This window comes from Leptonychotes weddellii, chromosome 1 (assembly GCF_054177405.1).
Source record: "Leptonychotes weddellii isolate Sample4059 chromosome 1, ASM5417740v2, whole genome shotgun sequence".
In the NCBI taxonomy this organism is placed as follows: domain Eukaryota; kingdom Metazoa; phylum Chordata; class Mammalia; order Carnivora; family Phocidae; genus Leptonychotes; species Leptonychotes weddellii.
In genome coordinates this window covers 146,006,680-146,025,710 of record NC_138369.1, presented here as the reverse complement: position 1 = coordinate 146,025,710, position 19,031 = coordinate 146,006,680, and the positions used below count along the sequence as shown (strand labels likewise).

At 36.0% G+C, this 19,031-nt stretch overlaps 1 protein-coding gene across 2 annotated transcripts in view; it reads right to left on the bottom strand.

The window, feature by feature from the left end:
• CBLB (Cbl proto-oncogene B) overlaps positions 1 to 19,031 on the bottom strand; it is a 222,024-nt gene that overhangs the window by 116,491 nt on the left and 86,502 nt on the right. For both annotated transcript variants that reach the window (XM_081797463.1, XM_081797473.1), the window contains exon 4: positions 12,844 to 12,990. In XM_081797463.1, coding sequence (XP_081653589.1) covers positions 12,844 to 12,990 — 147 coding nt within the window. The remainder of the gene's footprint in view (positions 1 to 12,843; positions 12,991 to 19,031) is intronic.

The window sequence follows — 19,031 nt, the reverse complement described above, 5'->3', positions numbered from 1 at the left end:
TATAGCTGCACAATGGAGCAAGAAGAACGAACAGTCTGTCACATATAAGAACATGGGTGAGTTTCATAAACAAAGAATAAAAGGAGCCAGATTTTTTTAAAGCACATAACTGTATAATTTCAACTCTGAATGATTCCATGATGCTAGAAGTCAGGATACCATAGGCAGACAGTGACTGTATGGAACTTGCTGAGGGGTTGGGGAGAAGGGGTGCTCAGAATTATAGGTAATATGCTATTTACTTTGGTGGCATTTACATTAGTGTGTTCACGTCATAAAAATTCTTCACTTTACACTGATGTTTTCTATACTTTTCTGTGTGTGTATTAAACTGAATATATAAAGCTTTACAAAGTTTTACATAAAAACTCTAAGACGAAAAAGAGAAGAAAATGTGGGAATGGATGTAGTACCTGCCATAATATAAACAAGAAAGTCAATGTTTATTTGTGGTTATTGGTTTTGTCACTGTGGTGGTGGAAGCAGTGATGGTTGTTTAAAATTCATTCTAGCTCAAGGAAATAAAATGTCACCTTGATTTTAAACAAAATGAAAATCTGTTCTATCTATATTAACCCATTCTTATGTTTATTTCATCTGAATTTGGTCAGAAAATTCACTTTGACCAACGAAGATATATTTAGTGTCAATACCTTTAAATTGAGGGCTAGTTTTGGTCAGAAGATAATGAAATATTCGTAAGATAATTTATATGTTTTGATCTTTATTATGGATTCAAATATTAGTACTGTGACTCCTAAGCCTGTTGATATTTTGTATAGAGTTTTTCCTAAAGCCATTCTTTTTCTGTAATTATTTCTGTAATTTGTTAAAGAATATGAAAATAGATTGTTATCAGGCTATACTGTTCTTACTCTTCCATCACAAATGTTTCTAAACACAAAAGTTTTTGTTTGTTTTTGAAAAGCAAATGTTTTCCAGGAACTCACACAAAGAACATATCAATACTCTGGTCAAATAGTTACCTTACAATTCATCATGGACACCATGGTAACAACCATGGTTATCAAGGATGTTCATAATTAGATCTAACCACTCCTGTGAAAATTCTTGACTCTCATACAGAAAGACACACATGCTGGGTATTTAGGGTTATTTTTTCTCAAAAACATTCATAACATTTTGTCTACAGTGTGGACAAGCATTACTTCTCTGTAAAATGGACAAGTATCATTCTCATTTTCAGATTCTGAGAGTTAAATTTTGAATCAAACACTTTTTATAAGATTGCAGAAACAAGGAAAATAGCTTCTTCAACATTATTCCTGATTTTCTCAGTAATCTCATTCTATGATAGATTTGATGCTTTCTAACTTCTGGTCTCACAACCAGACTTTTGAACACGATTAATTTACTATAGCCATGAAATTATTTTGGACATAATTCCATTTATTTTCTGGCTTTGAAATAAAGTTTATTGGTGAAAAGGGATGGGAAGAGGAACTGTAAATATAATCCATAAGAATATGTCAGAATTCCATGTTTAACTTTTCCACTTAGTAGCCATTAACCATAAACAAACAAAGATTCTGGTCTTAAAACAGTGAGTATTTGTTCTTTTCTTTCTACTGCACAACTTTCTTCAGTATATTTTCTTTGAAAGGTTAGTGATACTTGGTAGGTTTGTAAGACACATGAGATACGTGGATCATAGTAAGATACCTTTGATCTGCTGAGGTCACGTTAAATAAAATCAAGAAGTTATAGATTCTAAAATTAGAAAGTCCTGCCACAGAAGGGCTTCAGTAAGGCTTTAAAATGATCTTCCCTTTAGCATTAAGAGCCCAGCCCATCTTACAAACAACACAGTCCATAATAAAACAAAGCTCCTCATAAATCTCTCTACAAAGGTGAAATAAGTTAACAAGCAATGGGCAAAGTCTGCTAGATATTGAAGTTAAGCTGAGGCAAAAGAAATATACAACTTTCAACAACACTTTAAAACCCTCACACAAGAAACTGCATAAACACATGGAGCCTATTAAAGCTTTGGTTATAAAGGAGACCTACAGAATTTCTTAAAAGAGAAAATAAATCAGGTTATAAGTGCCTTGTTGTTACTACATCTAATGCAAACTTTTAAGTCTTTATCTAGTTTGATCTTTAAGTACTATTATCTAGTTCATCTCCCTCTTTCTTTAAATCCTGTCTTCCTTTAGCATCTGTAATACCACCACACTCATGTTTTTTCCCCTACTTTTCTGTGATTCTTCCATCTCCTTAAATTTCTTCTATGAATACTTCATTTATCAGAATTCTTTTTTTTTTTAGATTTATTTATTTATTTTAGAGAAGAGAGTGAGAGAGCACGAATGGGAGGGACAGAGGGAGAAGGAGAGAGAGAATCTCACGCAGACTCCATGCTCAGCGTGGAGCCTGACTCAGGGCTTGATCCCAGGACCCTGAGATCATGACCTGAGCCAAAACCAAGAGTCCCAACTCGTAACTGACTATGCCACACAGGTACTCCCATTTATCAGCATTCTTTAAGGATCTGTCCTCTTCATTCTCCCTGCACATTCTTCATGGTCTACATCAATTAGTCCAATGACTTCACATACCTTTCAGAGATTACAAACTCAAATATCTGGGAACCAGGCAGTTAAGAGAAATGAGTAAAGAGATCCAGCTAAGGAATGCAGTGAATTGGAGGAGAGCCTGTCTCACCTGGGCAGCTGGCACCCAGGTCTAGCCAAATGTTGCCCTGTCAGAATTCAGACCTACTGGTGCTGTCACTCCCAATTATTCAATGAAAGTCAATAAAATATTTTTATGGAAAATAAATTTTTAAAAGTTACCACTAATTTTTTAGTTAAATATTTCGTAAGGCCAAGAAGTATTCTATAGGCTATCAATCTGCAAACTCTCATAAATACACTATCAATTCTAAAATCTCTATCCCTATTCTATATTCTTCCCATAGTCTCAAGGTTGTATATCCAACTTACTATGTTTATCACCACATGGATTTATCTCGGTGCACAAAACCAAACATAGGCCAAACTAAACTTATCTGGTTGTCAAATCCCCTCTTCTTCCTATTTTCCTGTCTCAGTGAAGGGTCCTCAGTTGTTCAAATAAAAAATTGAGACATCACATTTGACTCCTTTCTTTTGTCTCATATATCTTGATAATCAAGTATGCTTAATTTTATCTTTATATCATTCTCAAATTCATGTCTTTCTTTTACTTATATATATGTATAAGTTATTTGGTGTATTGATTACCTTTCATATATTATTTTATATATTGATTATTTTATGTATATTATTATAACCACTACCTAGTTTTCTACAACAGCTTCCTACCTATTAGTCTTCTATTTCTCTTCTAATTTTTCAGTTTCTAAAGTGTGTGGGGGTGGAGGGGGGCAATCAGACCCCAGGGGGTATACAAGATGATTCTTTTCAGGATGAGAAGAAAATATTGAAATTCTACTTGCATTTTTATGTAGGTTTTTTTTTTTTGAAAATTTTATTTATTTATTTATTTATTTATTTATTTATTTATTTATTTGAGAGAAAGAGAGAGAGAATGAGAAGGGGAAGAGAGAATCTGAAGCAGACTCTGAGCTGAGCATGGAGCCCGACTCAGGGCTCCATCTCACGACCACGAGCTCATGACCTGAGCTGAAACCAAGAGTCAGATGCTTAACTGACTGAGCCACCCAGGTGCCCCTTTATATAGTATTCAAAATTTGTATTATATGTCCTTTATTTGTCTTACATATGAGAATACATGTTATTTATACAAAAATATATGTATGTATGCAGATGATAAATAATGATATGGTCAAAAAAAGTATTTACTAATAAGTTAGTAATAATGAATATAATCAAGTGGGTTTGGAAGCCACTGCTCAAATTCATTACCCATACTTCAGCAAGAGTCACCCCACCTAAAATGCAAGAGTGACCACTTCCCGACCTAAAACCCATCAATGGGTCCCCATTGTTCTCAGGGCTCGAAAGAACAGAGTTTTAAAAATACAACTTTGTATATGGAAAAAGAAAGTACAAAGGGGCAGAGAAGGACAGAACTTTCAAAGCATAGTTGGAGAGAGAGAGAGAGAGAGTGTAACAGTTGCAAGGACTTCCGGCCTTGTAGGTAACTCCTACAGTGGGTCATAAACCACTACCCCTTATTTGGATTCCATGTTCACCAAGGAATTTTGATATGGCTCCACATATAATTTATCGATGGTGGCACACACATCGTCACCTGCCTGACAGTGGCATTAATCATTGTAAATTAAAAAAAAAAAATTCTGGGTTATAAGATCAGCTTATGAGCTCAGTTAAATTGTGTCCATTCTGTAAACATACTCTTGGTTCAGTTCCATGAAATCAGTGTTCAAGGATGAGAACCAGAACCTAAGTCATGGTGATTTTACTAGGTAAAGGTCACTTACTGAAGGATTCAGAGTGGAGAGAAGGAGAAGGAACAAAATAACAACAAAAAGGAGAAAAAAGGAAGGCATTTATGTATCCTTGAAGTTATCTGTATCTTTCTTTTGAACTTCAGCAGACACTGTAACAGTTCAGTCCCGACCACAGCGTTTCCCACAGAACAGACTCCTTATTAACATATGTGCAACCCATACGTCATACCAGCCCCTCTATGGAGCCTGAGTGGTCCTCTGACTGCTCTAGTAAATAATTTAGTATCTGTGACATTCCTTAGGCACCTTTCTAATGGCACAGAACTGGTTTTAAATATTTATCACCTCTGTATATACTATCTTCCCCAAATTGAATACATAGTGCTTAAAGGTAGAAAATTATAATTTGGCATCTTATTTGCTTTTTGTATCTAAGATCTTGTTATAAGGGGTTATACAAAATAGACCTGTAATTTCATTTTCCTTATTAATATAAAGATCTTTAGATTTTTTAAAAAAAATAGGCAATAATAGAAGTTGACTAAATAAGAGAAATATTAAATAGTATTCCTTGAGTTCTAGGTCAGTTTTGTTCTTTCTGAGCTCCTGCTGTCCAGTTACCTTGTACAAGTCCTGAATTTCTATTGTGCACCTCCTCCTTTAATTAAATATGACTAAGTTGCCTTTTCTTTGACTAGAGGAAACACTGATCTAGTTAATATGCTAGAATAACACGTATCTTACTCACTGGAAAGGTAAAGAGACTATTGTCCTTCATTTCTTATTAAAAGTGAAAGGAGAATACAGGAAACCAAAGAAGGTCCATACCACTTCCCCAGGAAATCAAAGGTAGAGGCAGTGAAATGAGCTTTAAATATATTTTTTTTCCATGGTAAGCAGGGCAGTTTCTTATATCCTATACCCAATTTTAGAAAATTTATTATTTATTTTTGGCTTTTGCTTTCAGATTTCTAGGGACTATGGAACAGCCATCATACAAAGTTGAATATAAACAATATTATTTGCAGGATTACTAATATAATGGAGTTTTGAATAAGATGAAACCTTTAAATTGGTTAATTATTCCATAACATAGAGTGCTTATTATGTGCCAGACATTGTTCTCTGTGCCTTATCAGTAGATTTTAGCTCTTTCAACCTTCATGACAACCCTGGATAGGAGGTAGTGTTATTATTATCAACATTTTTCAGATGAAGAAACTGATGCATGGAGAAACCAAGCAGCTTGTCCAAAGTCACAAAGCTAGTAAATGTTACAGTCAGTCCTGAACGCAGACAACCTACCTACATACCTGTCAGCCTGTTGCCTCCCAATCAATCAAACAAACTGTGTCCCTGTCTGTATCTCACATATGCACACGCTCACACACAGTCCTTTACTCCTCAACTCATTTGAATTAAGTAAATGACAGTTCCTGAAATCTAATATATTTTTATGAGACACTGTGCTAAGAGACTTCAGAAAATACAAGGATGAATAAATAAGCCTGATTTCATGGAGCTTATAGTCTAATGGGAAGTAAAATAACTAGACAAATAATTTAAACAATAAAAATAATAAATACAAAGGATAAACAAGAGCTTAGGGGGTTTAACAAGAGATCTAGTAATAACAACAGAGACAGAATCATACGCAAGACTCACTTTGAGGGATTAGTCAGAACATATACACCAGAGATTATAAAAACCTACAAGTGGGAGGAGCAGTATGAGCACAAACACAGAAACCTGTAATTGCTGATATATCAGGAAAGAGCCAAATAATCCAACTTGACTGAAGACCAGGACATAAGTAAAAGAAAGAAATGCTAGAAAAATACATGAATTCACCCAACAATTACTGTCTATTATGTATACAGTACCTGTAGGATTCATTCAATACATTTAAAGGATAATGTTTAAAGATGATATTAAAAATGAAGTTAGCATATATGAAAGCACTGGAAACAGAGCTTGACATATAATAACTCTACCAATGTATCTGGATGAAATTTTTTGGATAAAAAGTCAACAAGAAGCTTCACAGTCAAGCAGGAAAGACCCACAAAGTAAACATACATTCAATAATACAAACATGTCTAAAACACAACAGGGACATGAGGCATGGAATAATTAAAGTTGAGCATATGGAAGGGTGTATATTAGTGAGAACAGTCCAGAAAAGGGGACTTCTGAACCATACTTGAGGAATTCTGGGATGGTAAAAAAGAAAGAAGAAGCTAACGGGCTTCTGGGGAATTGACCTGTAGGAATTGAGGATTTAAAAAAAAAAAAATCAATTTGTAAATAATAAAGTCACTGAAAATTTTGAGCAGATAATAAGTATCATCCATCCATCCACTTATCCATCTAATTATTCATACAATCTGTTAACATTTATTAGTGTGTACACATTCCAGGAAATGTGCCAGGTTCTGAGAAACAAAAATCAGGAAGGCAGGACCTTGCTTTCAAAAAACCTTTTCTAGTCTACCGGGAAATGTGATCATGTCAGCAGTTCACTGCAGTCTAATAGGACAGATATGAGCAAAGGCACTTGGAAGCAAAGAGTATGGATATCCACCTTAGATTAGGGTAGTTTCCAAAGTGGCATGGGCTTTCCAAACAGTGGATGCAATCTAGGGAAAAAAAAACACAAAGAATGGGGGGAAAAATGCACATTGGGAAACGTAACAGTGCTGTGTAGTTAGGTTCTTTCTTTGTGGATGAGCGGACTACAAAGAGATGAAGACAGAAAAAAAAAAAAAAACAACAGCAGCAACAAAAAACTTCCTAAAGCTTGTCATAATAATGGGATTTTATTTTTTTTAAAGATTTTATTTATTTATTTGACAGAGAGAGAGAGATAGCAAGAGCAGGAACACAAGCAGGGGGAGTGGGAAAGGGAGAAGCAGGCTTCCCGCTGAGCAGGGAGCCAGATGCAGGGCTTATGCCCGGACCCTGGGATCATGAGCCAAAGGCAGACGCTTAACAACTGAGCCACCCAGGCACCCCTATTAATGGGATTTTAGATTTTAACCTAGAATCAATAACAATTTGTAGAAGCATTTCAGACAAAAACGAACAAAAAAATAGAATGATTAGTTCTGTGTTTTGTTTTGTTTTTTTTTTTGAGAGAGCTCTCTAGTCTAAGAAACACAACAGGACAGGTTGTTACTGAAAATACAAAGGCCAGTCAGAAAGCTATTGCTATAATACAGGGAAGGATTTGAACTTGAAATTGAAGAACAGAACGTGAAGTAAGGATGGAGAGAAAATAACACATAAAAAGATGCAGGTTTAGAATTCATGGTAAGAGATTCACAGAATTCATAGAATTCATGGAAATGTATGTCTAAATCTATTACCTCAGTGTAAAGAAGTGCTTAGCACCAGTGGCCCAAAACCTGCTACCTGACTTGCTTAGAAAAATAACTGTTGGGGCACCTAGGTGGCTCAGTTGGTTAAGCGTCTGCCTTGAGCTCAGGTCATGGTCCCAGGGTCCTGGAATCGAGCCCCGCATTGGGTTCCCTACTCTGCGGGAAGTCTGCTTCTCCCTCTCCCAGTCCCTCTGCTTGTGTTCCCTCTCTCGCTGTCTCTCTCTCTCTGTCAAATAAATAAATAAAATCTTAAAAAAAAATAAAAAAAAGAAAAAGAACTGTTACCCACAGTCTAAGCCCATCGATGAATTTTTGTTGTTTTAAACAGTTAGTAATCCACTTTTTGAGGCTCATGCTTAGTTTCTGGACTCTAAACTACTATTCCAGAGTGCAAAGATTCAGTTTGGTACTGACCTTATTTTGCAGAATTTACTTAGACATATTTATTCAATAATGTCACTTCTCTTTTTCTACATATTTCTACTATCTCCTGGTCAACAGACTAAGAAAGCAAAAGCAGGACTCAACCATTGAAACATTCAATGAATTTGCATAAAAGCCTAACAAATGCAGACCTTCCCAACCAGTCTACCATGACACATGATTGTTATTGATCTACTTGGGACTCCAGTTAGGCACAGCCTTTTGGCAGCTTGGGCTTGAGTCCTGAGCAGAGAGGTGGGCCCTGCCATGCCTTTGAAAAGGTTGAGAAGCACAGAAATGAAGTATTAGGCATATGACACCTAAGGATTTTTGTCTGCTGGGATACAAAATCAATATACAAAAATCTGTTGCATTTCTACACACATATAATGAAGTAGCAGAAAGAGAAATCAAGAAAACGATCCCATTTATAATTGTACTAAAAAGAATAAAACACCTACATATACACTTAACCAAGGAAGTGAAAGACCTGTACTCTGAAAACTATAAAATACTGATGAAAGAAGTTGAAGATGACACAAAGAAATGGAAAGACATCCCATGCTCATGGATTAGGAGAAAAATATTGTTAAAATGTCCATACCACGCAAAGCAATCTACAGATTTAATGTAATCTCTATCGAAATACCAACAACATTTTTCACAGAACTAGTACAAATAATCCTGGAATTTGTATGGAACCATAAAAGACCCCAAAACAGCAAATTAATCTTGAAAACAAGAAGAAAACTGCCGGTATCAGAATCCTGGATTTCAAGACACACTACAAAACTGTAATAATCAAAACAGTTGGTACTGGCATAAAAATAAGACACACAGATCAATGGAACAGAATAGAGAGCCCCAAAATAAACCCATGACTATATGGTCAATTAATCTTCAACAAAGGAGGGACGAATATGCAATGGGAAAAAAGACAGTCTTTTCAACAAATGGTGCTTGGGAAACTAGACAGCTATATGCAAATGAATGAAACTGGACCACTTGCTTCCACCATAAACAAAAATAACTCAAAATGGAATAAAGATCTAAATGTAAGACCTAAAGCCATAAAAATCCAAGAAGAGAATACAGTCAGTAATTTCTTTGACATTGACTATAACAACCTTTTTTCTAGATATGTCTCCTGAGGCAAGGGAAACAATAGCAAAAATAAACTATTGGGACTACATCAAAAGTAAATTAAAAGCTTTGGGGGCACCTGGCTGGCTCAGTCGGTAGAGCATGAGGCTCTTGATCTCAGGGGCATGATTTCAAGCCCCATGATGGGCATAGAGCTTACAAAAAAACAAAACAAAATACCTTCTACACACCAAAGGAAACAAAAAGACAACCTACTGAGTGGGAGAAGATATTTTCAAATGACATATCCAATAAGGGGCTGGTATCCAAAATATATAAAGAACTTATACAACTCAACACCAAAAAAACCCCCCAAATAATACAATTAAAAAATGGGCAGAAACATGAACAGATATTTCTCCAAAGAAGACATACAGATGGCCAACAGACACATGAAGAGATGCTCAACATCAGTAATCATCAGGGAAATGAAATCAAAACCACCATGAGATATCACCTCACACCTGTGAGAATGGCTAAAATCAAAAGCACAAGAAACAACAAGTGTTGGTGAGGATGTGGAGAAAAAGGAAGCCCCATGCACTGTTGGTGGGAATGCAAACTGGTGCAGCCACTGTGGAAGAGAGTATGGAGGGTCCTCAAAAAATTAAAATTAGAATTACCATATGATTCAGTAATTCCCCTACTGGGTATTTACCCAAAGAATATAAAAACACTAATTTGAAAAGATATATGCACTCCTATGTTATTGCAGCATTATTTACAATAGCCAAGCTATGGAAGGAGCTCAAGTGTCCATTAATAGATGAATGGATAAAGAAGATGTGTATTCATGTACAGTGAAATACGACTCACCCATAAAAAAAGAATAAAACCTTGCCATTTGCAACAACACAGATAGATCTAGAGGTTTAACGCTAAAAATAAGTCAGTCAGGGAAAGACAAACACCAAATGATTCTACTCATATGTGCAATTTAAGAAACAAATGAACAGACAAACAAAAGAGATAAACAAAAAACCTTTTAAAATAGAGAACAAACTGGTGGCTACCAAAGAGAAGGTGGGTGGGGGGATTAAATGAAATAGGTGATGGGGATTAAGAGCACCCTTATCATAATGAGCACTGAGTAATGTATAGAACTGTTGAATCACTATATTGTACACCTGAAACTAATATAACATTCTATGTTAATTATACTGGAACTAAAATTTTAAAAAAATAAAAATAAAATACAAACATTTTTTCTTGCTTCCTGATTTTATGAGGCCTGAATACCAAAACTGCCTTTAGGAGTTTTACAAAATCTTTTGAAAAATAGTTTTTTCCCAATTTTAATTCAATCTTAGTATCTTATTCTGATGGTTACTTTGAAAAAAAATTACAATAATACCTTAAACTTAAAAACTGCTTTATAAAAATCATAACCTGATGGGCTGTTTTTAGAACTAACTCCTCAATGATTCTGTTTTTGGAAACAATATGCTCTCAAGTTTAAAGGCACTGGTTAGATCAAATGAAAGCATTCTCACATGGCCTCAATGTGTAGCGAGATAAATGACAGAGATGCTTCCATATGAGAGGTTATGCAAAAATATAAACTAGTATTAGAGCATGAGGAAGATAAAAGAATTCAACCTTTTGAAAGGCTACATCATTCATGCATTTGCTTATTCATTCAATAAAATATTGTGCAATAAGGTGAAAACCCACAGAGAATATAAAGATGGTTCCTCCAATGATCTAATAAAAGAATCATTAATTTTGATGACTATGGAAATATATCTGAGTTCCAGAAGGAGCTTTAAATTTGGCTCTCATCCCAAAAGGAAAATGTTAAAGAAAAATGAAACAGCTTTCTCAAGTAAGTGAAGACAGGAGAAAAAGGTATAAAGGTTTGGGAGGGTAAGGAGAGTATTTAATCAGTATTTCAACACCCCCGTTTGATTTAATAGTGATTTCACTCATGTAGCAGTTGGACAGAAACGTCAGCCCCTTGATGTCTATGGTTATATATAAAGGGAAATAAAGAGGTCTCAAATGCATAATTCTCTGTGGCTTGAGGTGCCAGCAAAACAAACTTCTCTCTTAAAAAAAAATGTCAGCAATCTTTCTATTTTTTACTGACCTTTTGACAAGCAAACAATTTCATAACTCACCAGAATTTTCAGTTTTCAAAAAGAAATACCACAAACATTGTGGCCTATAAATTTTCTTAAAATTTTAAGATAAAGTAGATTTTGAAGGTTACCAAGTGTTTGCCTTAGGCTCAAGGTGTTAATATATGAGCTGTGACTTTAAGAAACCCTCTCAGTTTCGGAATCCCAGCATTGGGCAATGCCTTTCTGCTTTCTACGGTCCACAAATATTTAATTAGTGTACTTTTGGCTGTTATTCTAATTTAGATGAGGATGAACCTTTCCTTTTAATTTCGCACTTGTGAATGGATATAGGAGCATGATAAATAGCTAGATTTCTGGAACACAAAATGTCCATGTTAGTGGCAATAACAGTATTTCCCCCTTTGGTGCCAAAAAGTCATTCAGAATACATTTTATTTAAGACACACGGAAAGGGTTTTAATATTTCTGAAGCCAAAAGTTACGAAGCTAAGCACTTAGCACTTAAATAAGCATAGCACTTCATAAAGAGAGAGAAAAAAAAAAGGAAACCCATTGTTCCAGTTAATTCACCAGCGTCGTCAATAAGACCATCAAAAGTGTATACCACATTTTATAGGTCTCATTTCACCAGTTAACGTATAAATACAGACTTTTAACTAGGGCATGAGAACAAGAATCTACGTGTAAGCAATCACTCTTCCCCCTTCACACTCAGCCAGGGTTCTGCCCGCATTCAAGGACATTCTGAGGGTGCTCACCAAAGTTCGTGTCAGGGAGGAAGTACCTAAAGGAAATCATCTCTATCTGCTCCTTTGTGATAACATGATCCTCATTTTCTCTAGCTTGTTTACACTTACTCTCTGTGCAATGATACAAAGAAAGCCTGAACTGGGGTGCCAAGGCTTTCTCTCCCACCTGAATATCAGGTCTCAACCAAGCTTACATACCACCTCCTGTGAGAAGCATTCCTTGATTCATTCAATCATGAAGCAACTGCTGCCCTCTCTGAATTGTCAGAACAATTTATTCGTGCCATTTTGAAAGTATCTATCCCTTTCTGCCTTTTATTGTGCGTATGTGTCTTAAGTGTGTACTGAGTCATAAAAAGTTGTGAGCTTCTGAGAGATTCCCTCTTACATACCTTTGCTTCTTAGAGCAAGCTATTTAACTCAGTGGATGCTCATCAAGTAAATATAGTACAACTGATATTTGCTTTGCAATAACATAAAACTATTCAGTTATTAAAGCATACTTTTGGTGGCTGAACAGAAAAATTAGCAATCAAAATACTCATCAAAAATGCATAAGTACAGTCTCAAAATATTCAAGTAAAATCTATATCATATGGAACCGCAGGCAGGACTAGGTCATTCTTCAAAAAGGGATGCAGACTATAATGATCTGTACTTACTTGTCTCCAAAAAACTTTCTCCAGAATTCAGCAGCATCTGCTTTCGTGATACGAAAGTTATCTCCCTGGAACTGCCCATTGGGAAAGATGGCTTTGATTTCTGCCAGCATGTGACTGAAGATGAGGGACAGTTTTGTAAGATTTCGTCTGTGGACACAAGGTGGGGGGGGTGGGAAATGGAAAAATAAATAAATATATGTGCAAGTTTTAATGGGAATATATATTATGAAAAATAAAATTATGTACAGTATTAACATAGGTCTTGATGGCGGATCATGAACCTCAACTTAATAATGCATCTAAAAACAGTGTTCACACAAACTATCCATTTAAATTCCTAAGAGGCTTTCACTTTATTATGCACCCATGTGTTCATTTAACATAAACATGAACAAGATAAATTACATGATTTCAATGGGCTCACAGTTTAATGGGAGAGATGCACTCCTGAAAAAAATCATAATCAAATATAAACGCTAAACACAAAAGACAGAGTGACTACTTCTACATGGGGGAGTGAGGAAAGATTTGTCATTAGAGGAGAATCTAGAAAGATTAAGTAGTCTGACAGATGAAAGACCTGGAGTGAAGGGGAGGAAGGGAAGGAGGGAATGGGAAGGAGAAGGTATTAGGGCAGTAGCAAACAGCTTCTATACAAAAGGATAGAGGGACGGAATAGAATGCTTTGTGTCTTAGCCGGGTTTAGTACGGCTAGAGAAGAACAGAAGGTATTGAAGCAAATGGCATGACATAGGATGAAAAACTTTGGTGGGGACAGGGCATAAAGAGGCACCTGAAACAATGAACAAACTCTTTGTCAAATAGGCTTTCTACTCCTGCCAAGAAATGAGAGTTTCTGGTGAGGGGTTCCAGATATGTGCACATTTCAGAAGCTCCTTGTTAAGAGCTACTGCTAGAAGGAACAGGGAGCCAAAATGGATTAGAAAGATGGAGCACATGATTAAATCTGTTTTAGAAAGAAAAAGTTACGGTGGAATGAAAAAAAAATGGTTTGGAATGGAGGGAAAGGCATTTTTCTTTAAATGGTCTTTACCATAAAAAGGTCTTTACCATTACCATGGTAAGTTCTGGGGATTCTGACAGGATTTAAAACGTGGTTCAAAACATGAGTCATACTTCAAAATACTACTATCATGGCACTCCTTCCTGCCACTTCCTAAGAAGTTTACAACATTATGCTAATCAGTCCAAACCTGCTAGTGTGAAACAGTAGAGAAGCAACTGAAACACAAAACCCTGAAGAACTTGTCAGTTTTGAAATGACCTTGCTTCTTTATATTCCCGTTTCCTCAGAATCACCAGACCTCAATAGGTACATATATAATATCATTCTATTTTAGAAGCTTCAGCTGCTTTTGTGGGTATGTTGAGGGGTCAGGATGTAAGATGGGGAGGAGGCAATTGCTTTAGGACTAAAAGTAAATACAGAGGATAATTAGTAGAGAAAGCCATCAAGTCTGCAATGCATTTAAAACCTTACAATGTTTCAATAGGCCTACGACACTGAGAGATGTGGCTCTTTGCCTCACAGTCACTCACATATCTGTGCTTAATGACCCTCAGATAATAAGCAAAAACATGTTAGGTACCTAAGAGATCGTATAATATGCACCTGTCAATAAAGTCAATGAGTACCACTCTTTCCAAAACATTTAGAAGAGAAGCCAGTAACTTCCCATGTAAGATGAGTACAGAATAAATGAAGGCACTCATGATAAAAAGTGGGAAACGTAGGAATGAAAGGAAAGCAATAGTATAATCTATACCTCAATGAATTCATCTGTATTGGAAAACCAGAAATGTCCCAATTTCCACAATCTTAATAATCTATGAGAAGATTTATGAGACAGAAGAGTCAGAATTTTAGGCCGTATTTTAATGCTTGACTGGCAACAATAAACAATCTGCAAAATCGTTATGGTTACACATAATGTTTCATTATTTTCTTAGATTCAGCAACACTTCCACACAATTCAGCCTAATCCAAATGTGAGAGTTCTTTAGCTGAATCTTTGATCTTCTCATTTGTGTCAACACATCCTCATTTAGATGACGGTATATACAAGAAATTCAGTTATAGGAAATGAAAACTGAACTACTGAACTAGATCAAAGGGAAGAATTGTGGCCAGTACAAACTGCAACTGACTTTTGAAATTTGAGTTGAAGGGCATAAAGTCCTTTTAGAAAATCTGCAACAAATTTATTTATATCATTAGGCAAAAGGGTTAATTTTCTACCAAACTTCCAATTGATACATACAGGAGAAAAAAGAAAAATCAAGATGGCTATAATTAGGGTAAACCAACTGTTCCTTACGTCTGAACTTATTGCTCTCCATCCCTTTATGTCTTTGTTCTTTAATCATAATCATATCCAAATGTTTTTCATTTTTATTTGATAGATCTAAAGTCTGAAGCACAATGCCAGCGATTACCCATCTCAGCTATGTGATCCACTGGCTACAAGACACTATAAAGCGGAAAGAGTAACATGCTATCTTTTTAATGTATAGTCTAGAAACTCTAGTAATCACTAGTACCTATATAACTAATCACTTTTTTAATTATAAAATGTGTGAAAGAGGGGTGCCTGGGTGGCTCAGTCAGTTAAGCGTCTAACTTCATCTCAGGTCATGATTTCAGGGTCCTGGGATCAAGTCCCACATTGGGCTCCCTGTTCAGCGAGGAGCCTGCTTCTCCCTCTCCCTCTGCCTCTCCCCCTGCTCGTGCACACTTGAGTGCCTTTTCTAATAAATAAAATCTTTAAAAATAAATAAATAAATAAAATGTGTGAAAGAGTTCAATTTTCTTACTCCTACAAATGGATCACCACATTCTTTTACTTTTGCACAAACTATGGCCGTGGAAAAAGATATATTTTGCCTTTAGTCTTTAAAGAAACTCAAATTCAAGTTGTTAAAAATATGTGAATGCAACAGTTTTGCATTACCTTAATTTTCACACAGACCACAATATATATTTATCTTATATCTAATTTTAAAATACACACATGCACCACATATATGGTACCTTGGAAAGCCATTATTTAAAAGATAGATGTTTTTAGAGGTTGCAATCCACAAAATATGAAAAGAACAGACGCCTAATTGTAGTATCCAATGTCATTTAAATTTATTATCACAGCATGTGGTTTCTGTCTTCTATATAATTGTGGGGTTTTGCTGTTGTTTGCCATTATTTTGCCATATATTATGTGCTTTCTTTAATTCCTCATCTCACTTTTTCTTTTCTAAATAACTTCCAATTTTGAAAACAATATCCAAGAATATAGTCATCTCTAACCATCTAGACACAGAAGAAAGGCAACAACTATACATCTACGAAATGTTTTTCCCCTTATGAAATTTTTCCATACTCGGCCAATTTTCCCTAAGCCTACCGACTGCTGCTCACTATAACACCAAAATGATGACTGCTTAATAAAGGATTTGATAATTACTAATTAAGAATATGTTTCTATCACTAAAACTCCCGTACCTCCAAACATCTAAAGAAGTAAAAAATTTCATCCACAAAGACTCAATAATCTTGTAAACATAACTTTAATTTTACAAAGAATTTTGCAACACTTCACATATAAGAGATACTTTATTTTGACTAATTACTACCACATATCCGCTATTAACCACCACAAGCTAAGCCATTTTTAAAATTTTGTGAAGTTTTGTATGAAATTTTGTTAATTAAGAAATAAGCTTTAGAATAGAAGTTATCTTCAAATACCAGGTGATCAAAAAGTAGCTTCGGATGGCAATACTGGGTAAACCAGTAAAAGATGTAAACATTAGAGGAAACTTGAAAAAGAGGAAGGGAGGGAGGAGAAGAAGGAAAGCTAGCTACGTTATTTTAAAAACCATGAAATGATTAGCAGTGTCAAGAATATTGCCTACAATGGGGCGTCTGGGTGGCTCAGTGGGTCAAGCTCGTGATTCTTGATTTTGGCTCAGATCATGATCTCAGGGTCATGAGATCAAGCCCCGTGTTGAGCTCCGTGCTAGCGTGGAGCCTGCCAAAGACCCTCTTTAAGATCCTCTCTTTTCCTCTGCCTCCCCGCCCGCACCTGCTCTCATTTTCACTCTCTCTCTCTCTTTAAAAAAGATTTAAAAAAAGCATATTGCCTACCAAAGCAAGGTAGCTCTTTTTATCTTGGATTCAGCTACCTAATATTGTATTTCTTTAAAATGGTATGAATCGGGCGCCTGGGTGGCTCAGTTGGTTGAGCGACTGCCTTCAGCTCAGGTCATGATCCCAGGGTCCTGGGATCGAGCCCCGCATCGGGCTCCCTGCTCTGCGGGGAGCCTGCTTCTCCCTCTCCCACTCCGCCTGCTTGTGTTCCCTCTCTCACTGTGTCTCTCTCTGTCAAATAAATAAATAAAATCTTTAAAAAAAAATAAAAATAAATAAATAAATAAAATGGTATGAATCAATTTATCCAAAAGTCAAGCTACATTACTACAAAGAATGTGAGGTTGAACCAGAGTGAATTAGCATGACTTCTGGAATGATGGAGTTTCTCTGCTTATGGTGCCAACATCAGACTGGAGGCACACACTGTTTGATGTGAGATGATACAATCTTACCCTTAATAAAGAGAAAAAGGAGAAAAAGACATGGATAGATTATCATGATACAATATGGAGGGGGAAACACACCAACTATAGCCATCTTGGGATGATGAATATATCAGGATTTGATTAGTAGCCTCCACTAAATGTGGAAGACACACGAGGAATGGAATCTAATCAGATTACATGTAGTCCTTGTATTTTCTCCATTCAAGAAACAAGCTGTGTCATAAATCAAGGAAGAAATAAAAAGCTTTAAAGGCTGAATTAGTGAAAAACTTCAAATGACACTTTATATCAGTGAGGCCCAAAGTTTGTGAGAATGTACTACCTCTGGTAGAAGAAAGAGGAGACAATTTTTTATCCAAAAACTATTAATAATTCAATTCTCACATTTAAAAGGTAGAACATGCTCTTCTTAATCTTTACAAGGTGAAACAAATTCAACATAAAAGAAAGGCAGACATAAAGAATAGAAACAGTGGCATTTAAAATGAGACTCATGTCCGGGCGCCTGGGTGGCTCAGTCATTCAGCGTCTGCCTTCGGCTCAGGTCATGATCCCAGGGTCCTGGGATCGAGCCCCACATCGGGCTCTCTGCTCAGCGGGAAGCCTGCTTCTCCCTCTCCCACTCCCCCTGCTTGTTTTCCCTCTCTCGCTGTGTCTCTCTCTGTCAAATAAATAAATAAAATCTTTAAAAATAAATAAATAAATAAATAAATAAAATGAGACTCATGTCCAGTTAAAGAGCAATTTCCATTCACTGTATTTCTAATGCAGTGCTCTCCAAGATAGGTTTAGAGAGTTACTTCACAGTGTTTTTGACCTTGGGAACATTTTGATTCCTAAGAAAGTGAGGAGACTAAGCTGATGTAAGTCTTGCCTTTCATTTCTCCCTCATGGGAATAGAGACTATTATTAAGGTGGATCCGGAGAGCCTTAAATAAAACTGGATCTTACCCATTCCCTGCCCAATGCTTTAAAGTCTCCAATATTGCTAAGGGGAGTGTGGGGCAGTTACCAATGAAAACTCTGAGTCTACTCCAAGTCATAAGAGAAGTAAAGAGTGTGAGCAGAAACTCACTAACCTGAGCAAGGGAAAGGACAATTTTTTTAAGCTGTTCCAGGTTACTTTTTAGAAATTGAACTGCTCACTTAAAAAGGAAGTTAGCAAACGATGTAGTCCAAACACTGAACTAAATTGGGTAACTAAGGAAGGTCTTTTTCTTTTGTTAAAGGATACATCATCTATCACTAACATGGCCGGGAGGCCCAGCCCAAAATTGTGGCTGGGAAAGACGAATCCTGGGCATCCTTTGATCTCTTTGTGAGATTTTGAATGTGTTGCCTGCGAAGGCTATTAAGAAGAGTAAGAAGAGTAAGAAGTTAGCTCTCAAAATAAGGATGCTGCTCTCACAGTAAATATATTTCCTTTCTAAAACGGTTTTAAATGGACAATTTATAAATGCCTTACTTAAACCTAACTCAAACATGAAACTTGCCTATTATGTTCAAATATAGTATCCTTTGACAAGTTCCCAGGTGATATTCAAAACATTCTGCTTCGAAATAAGTCAATC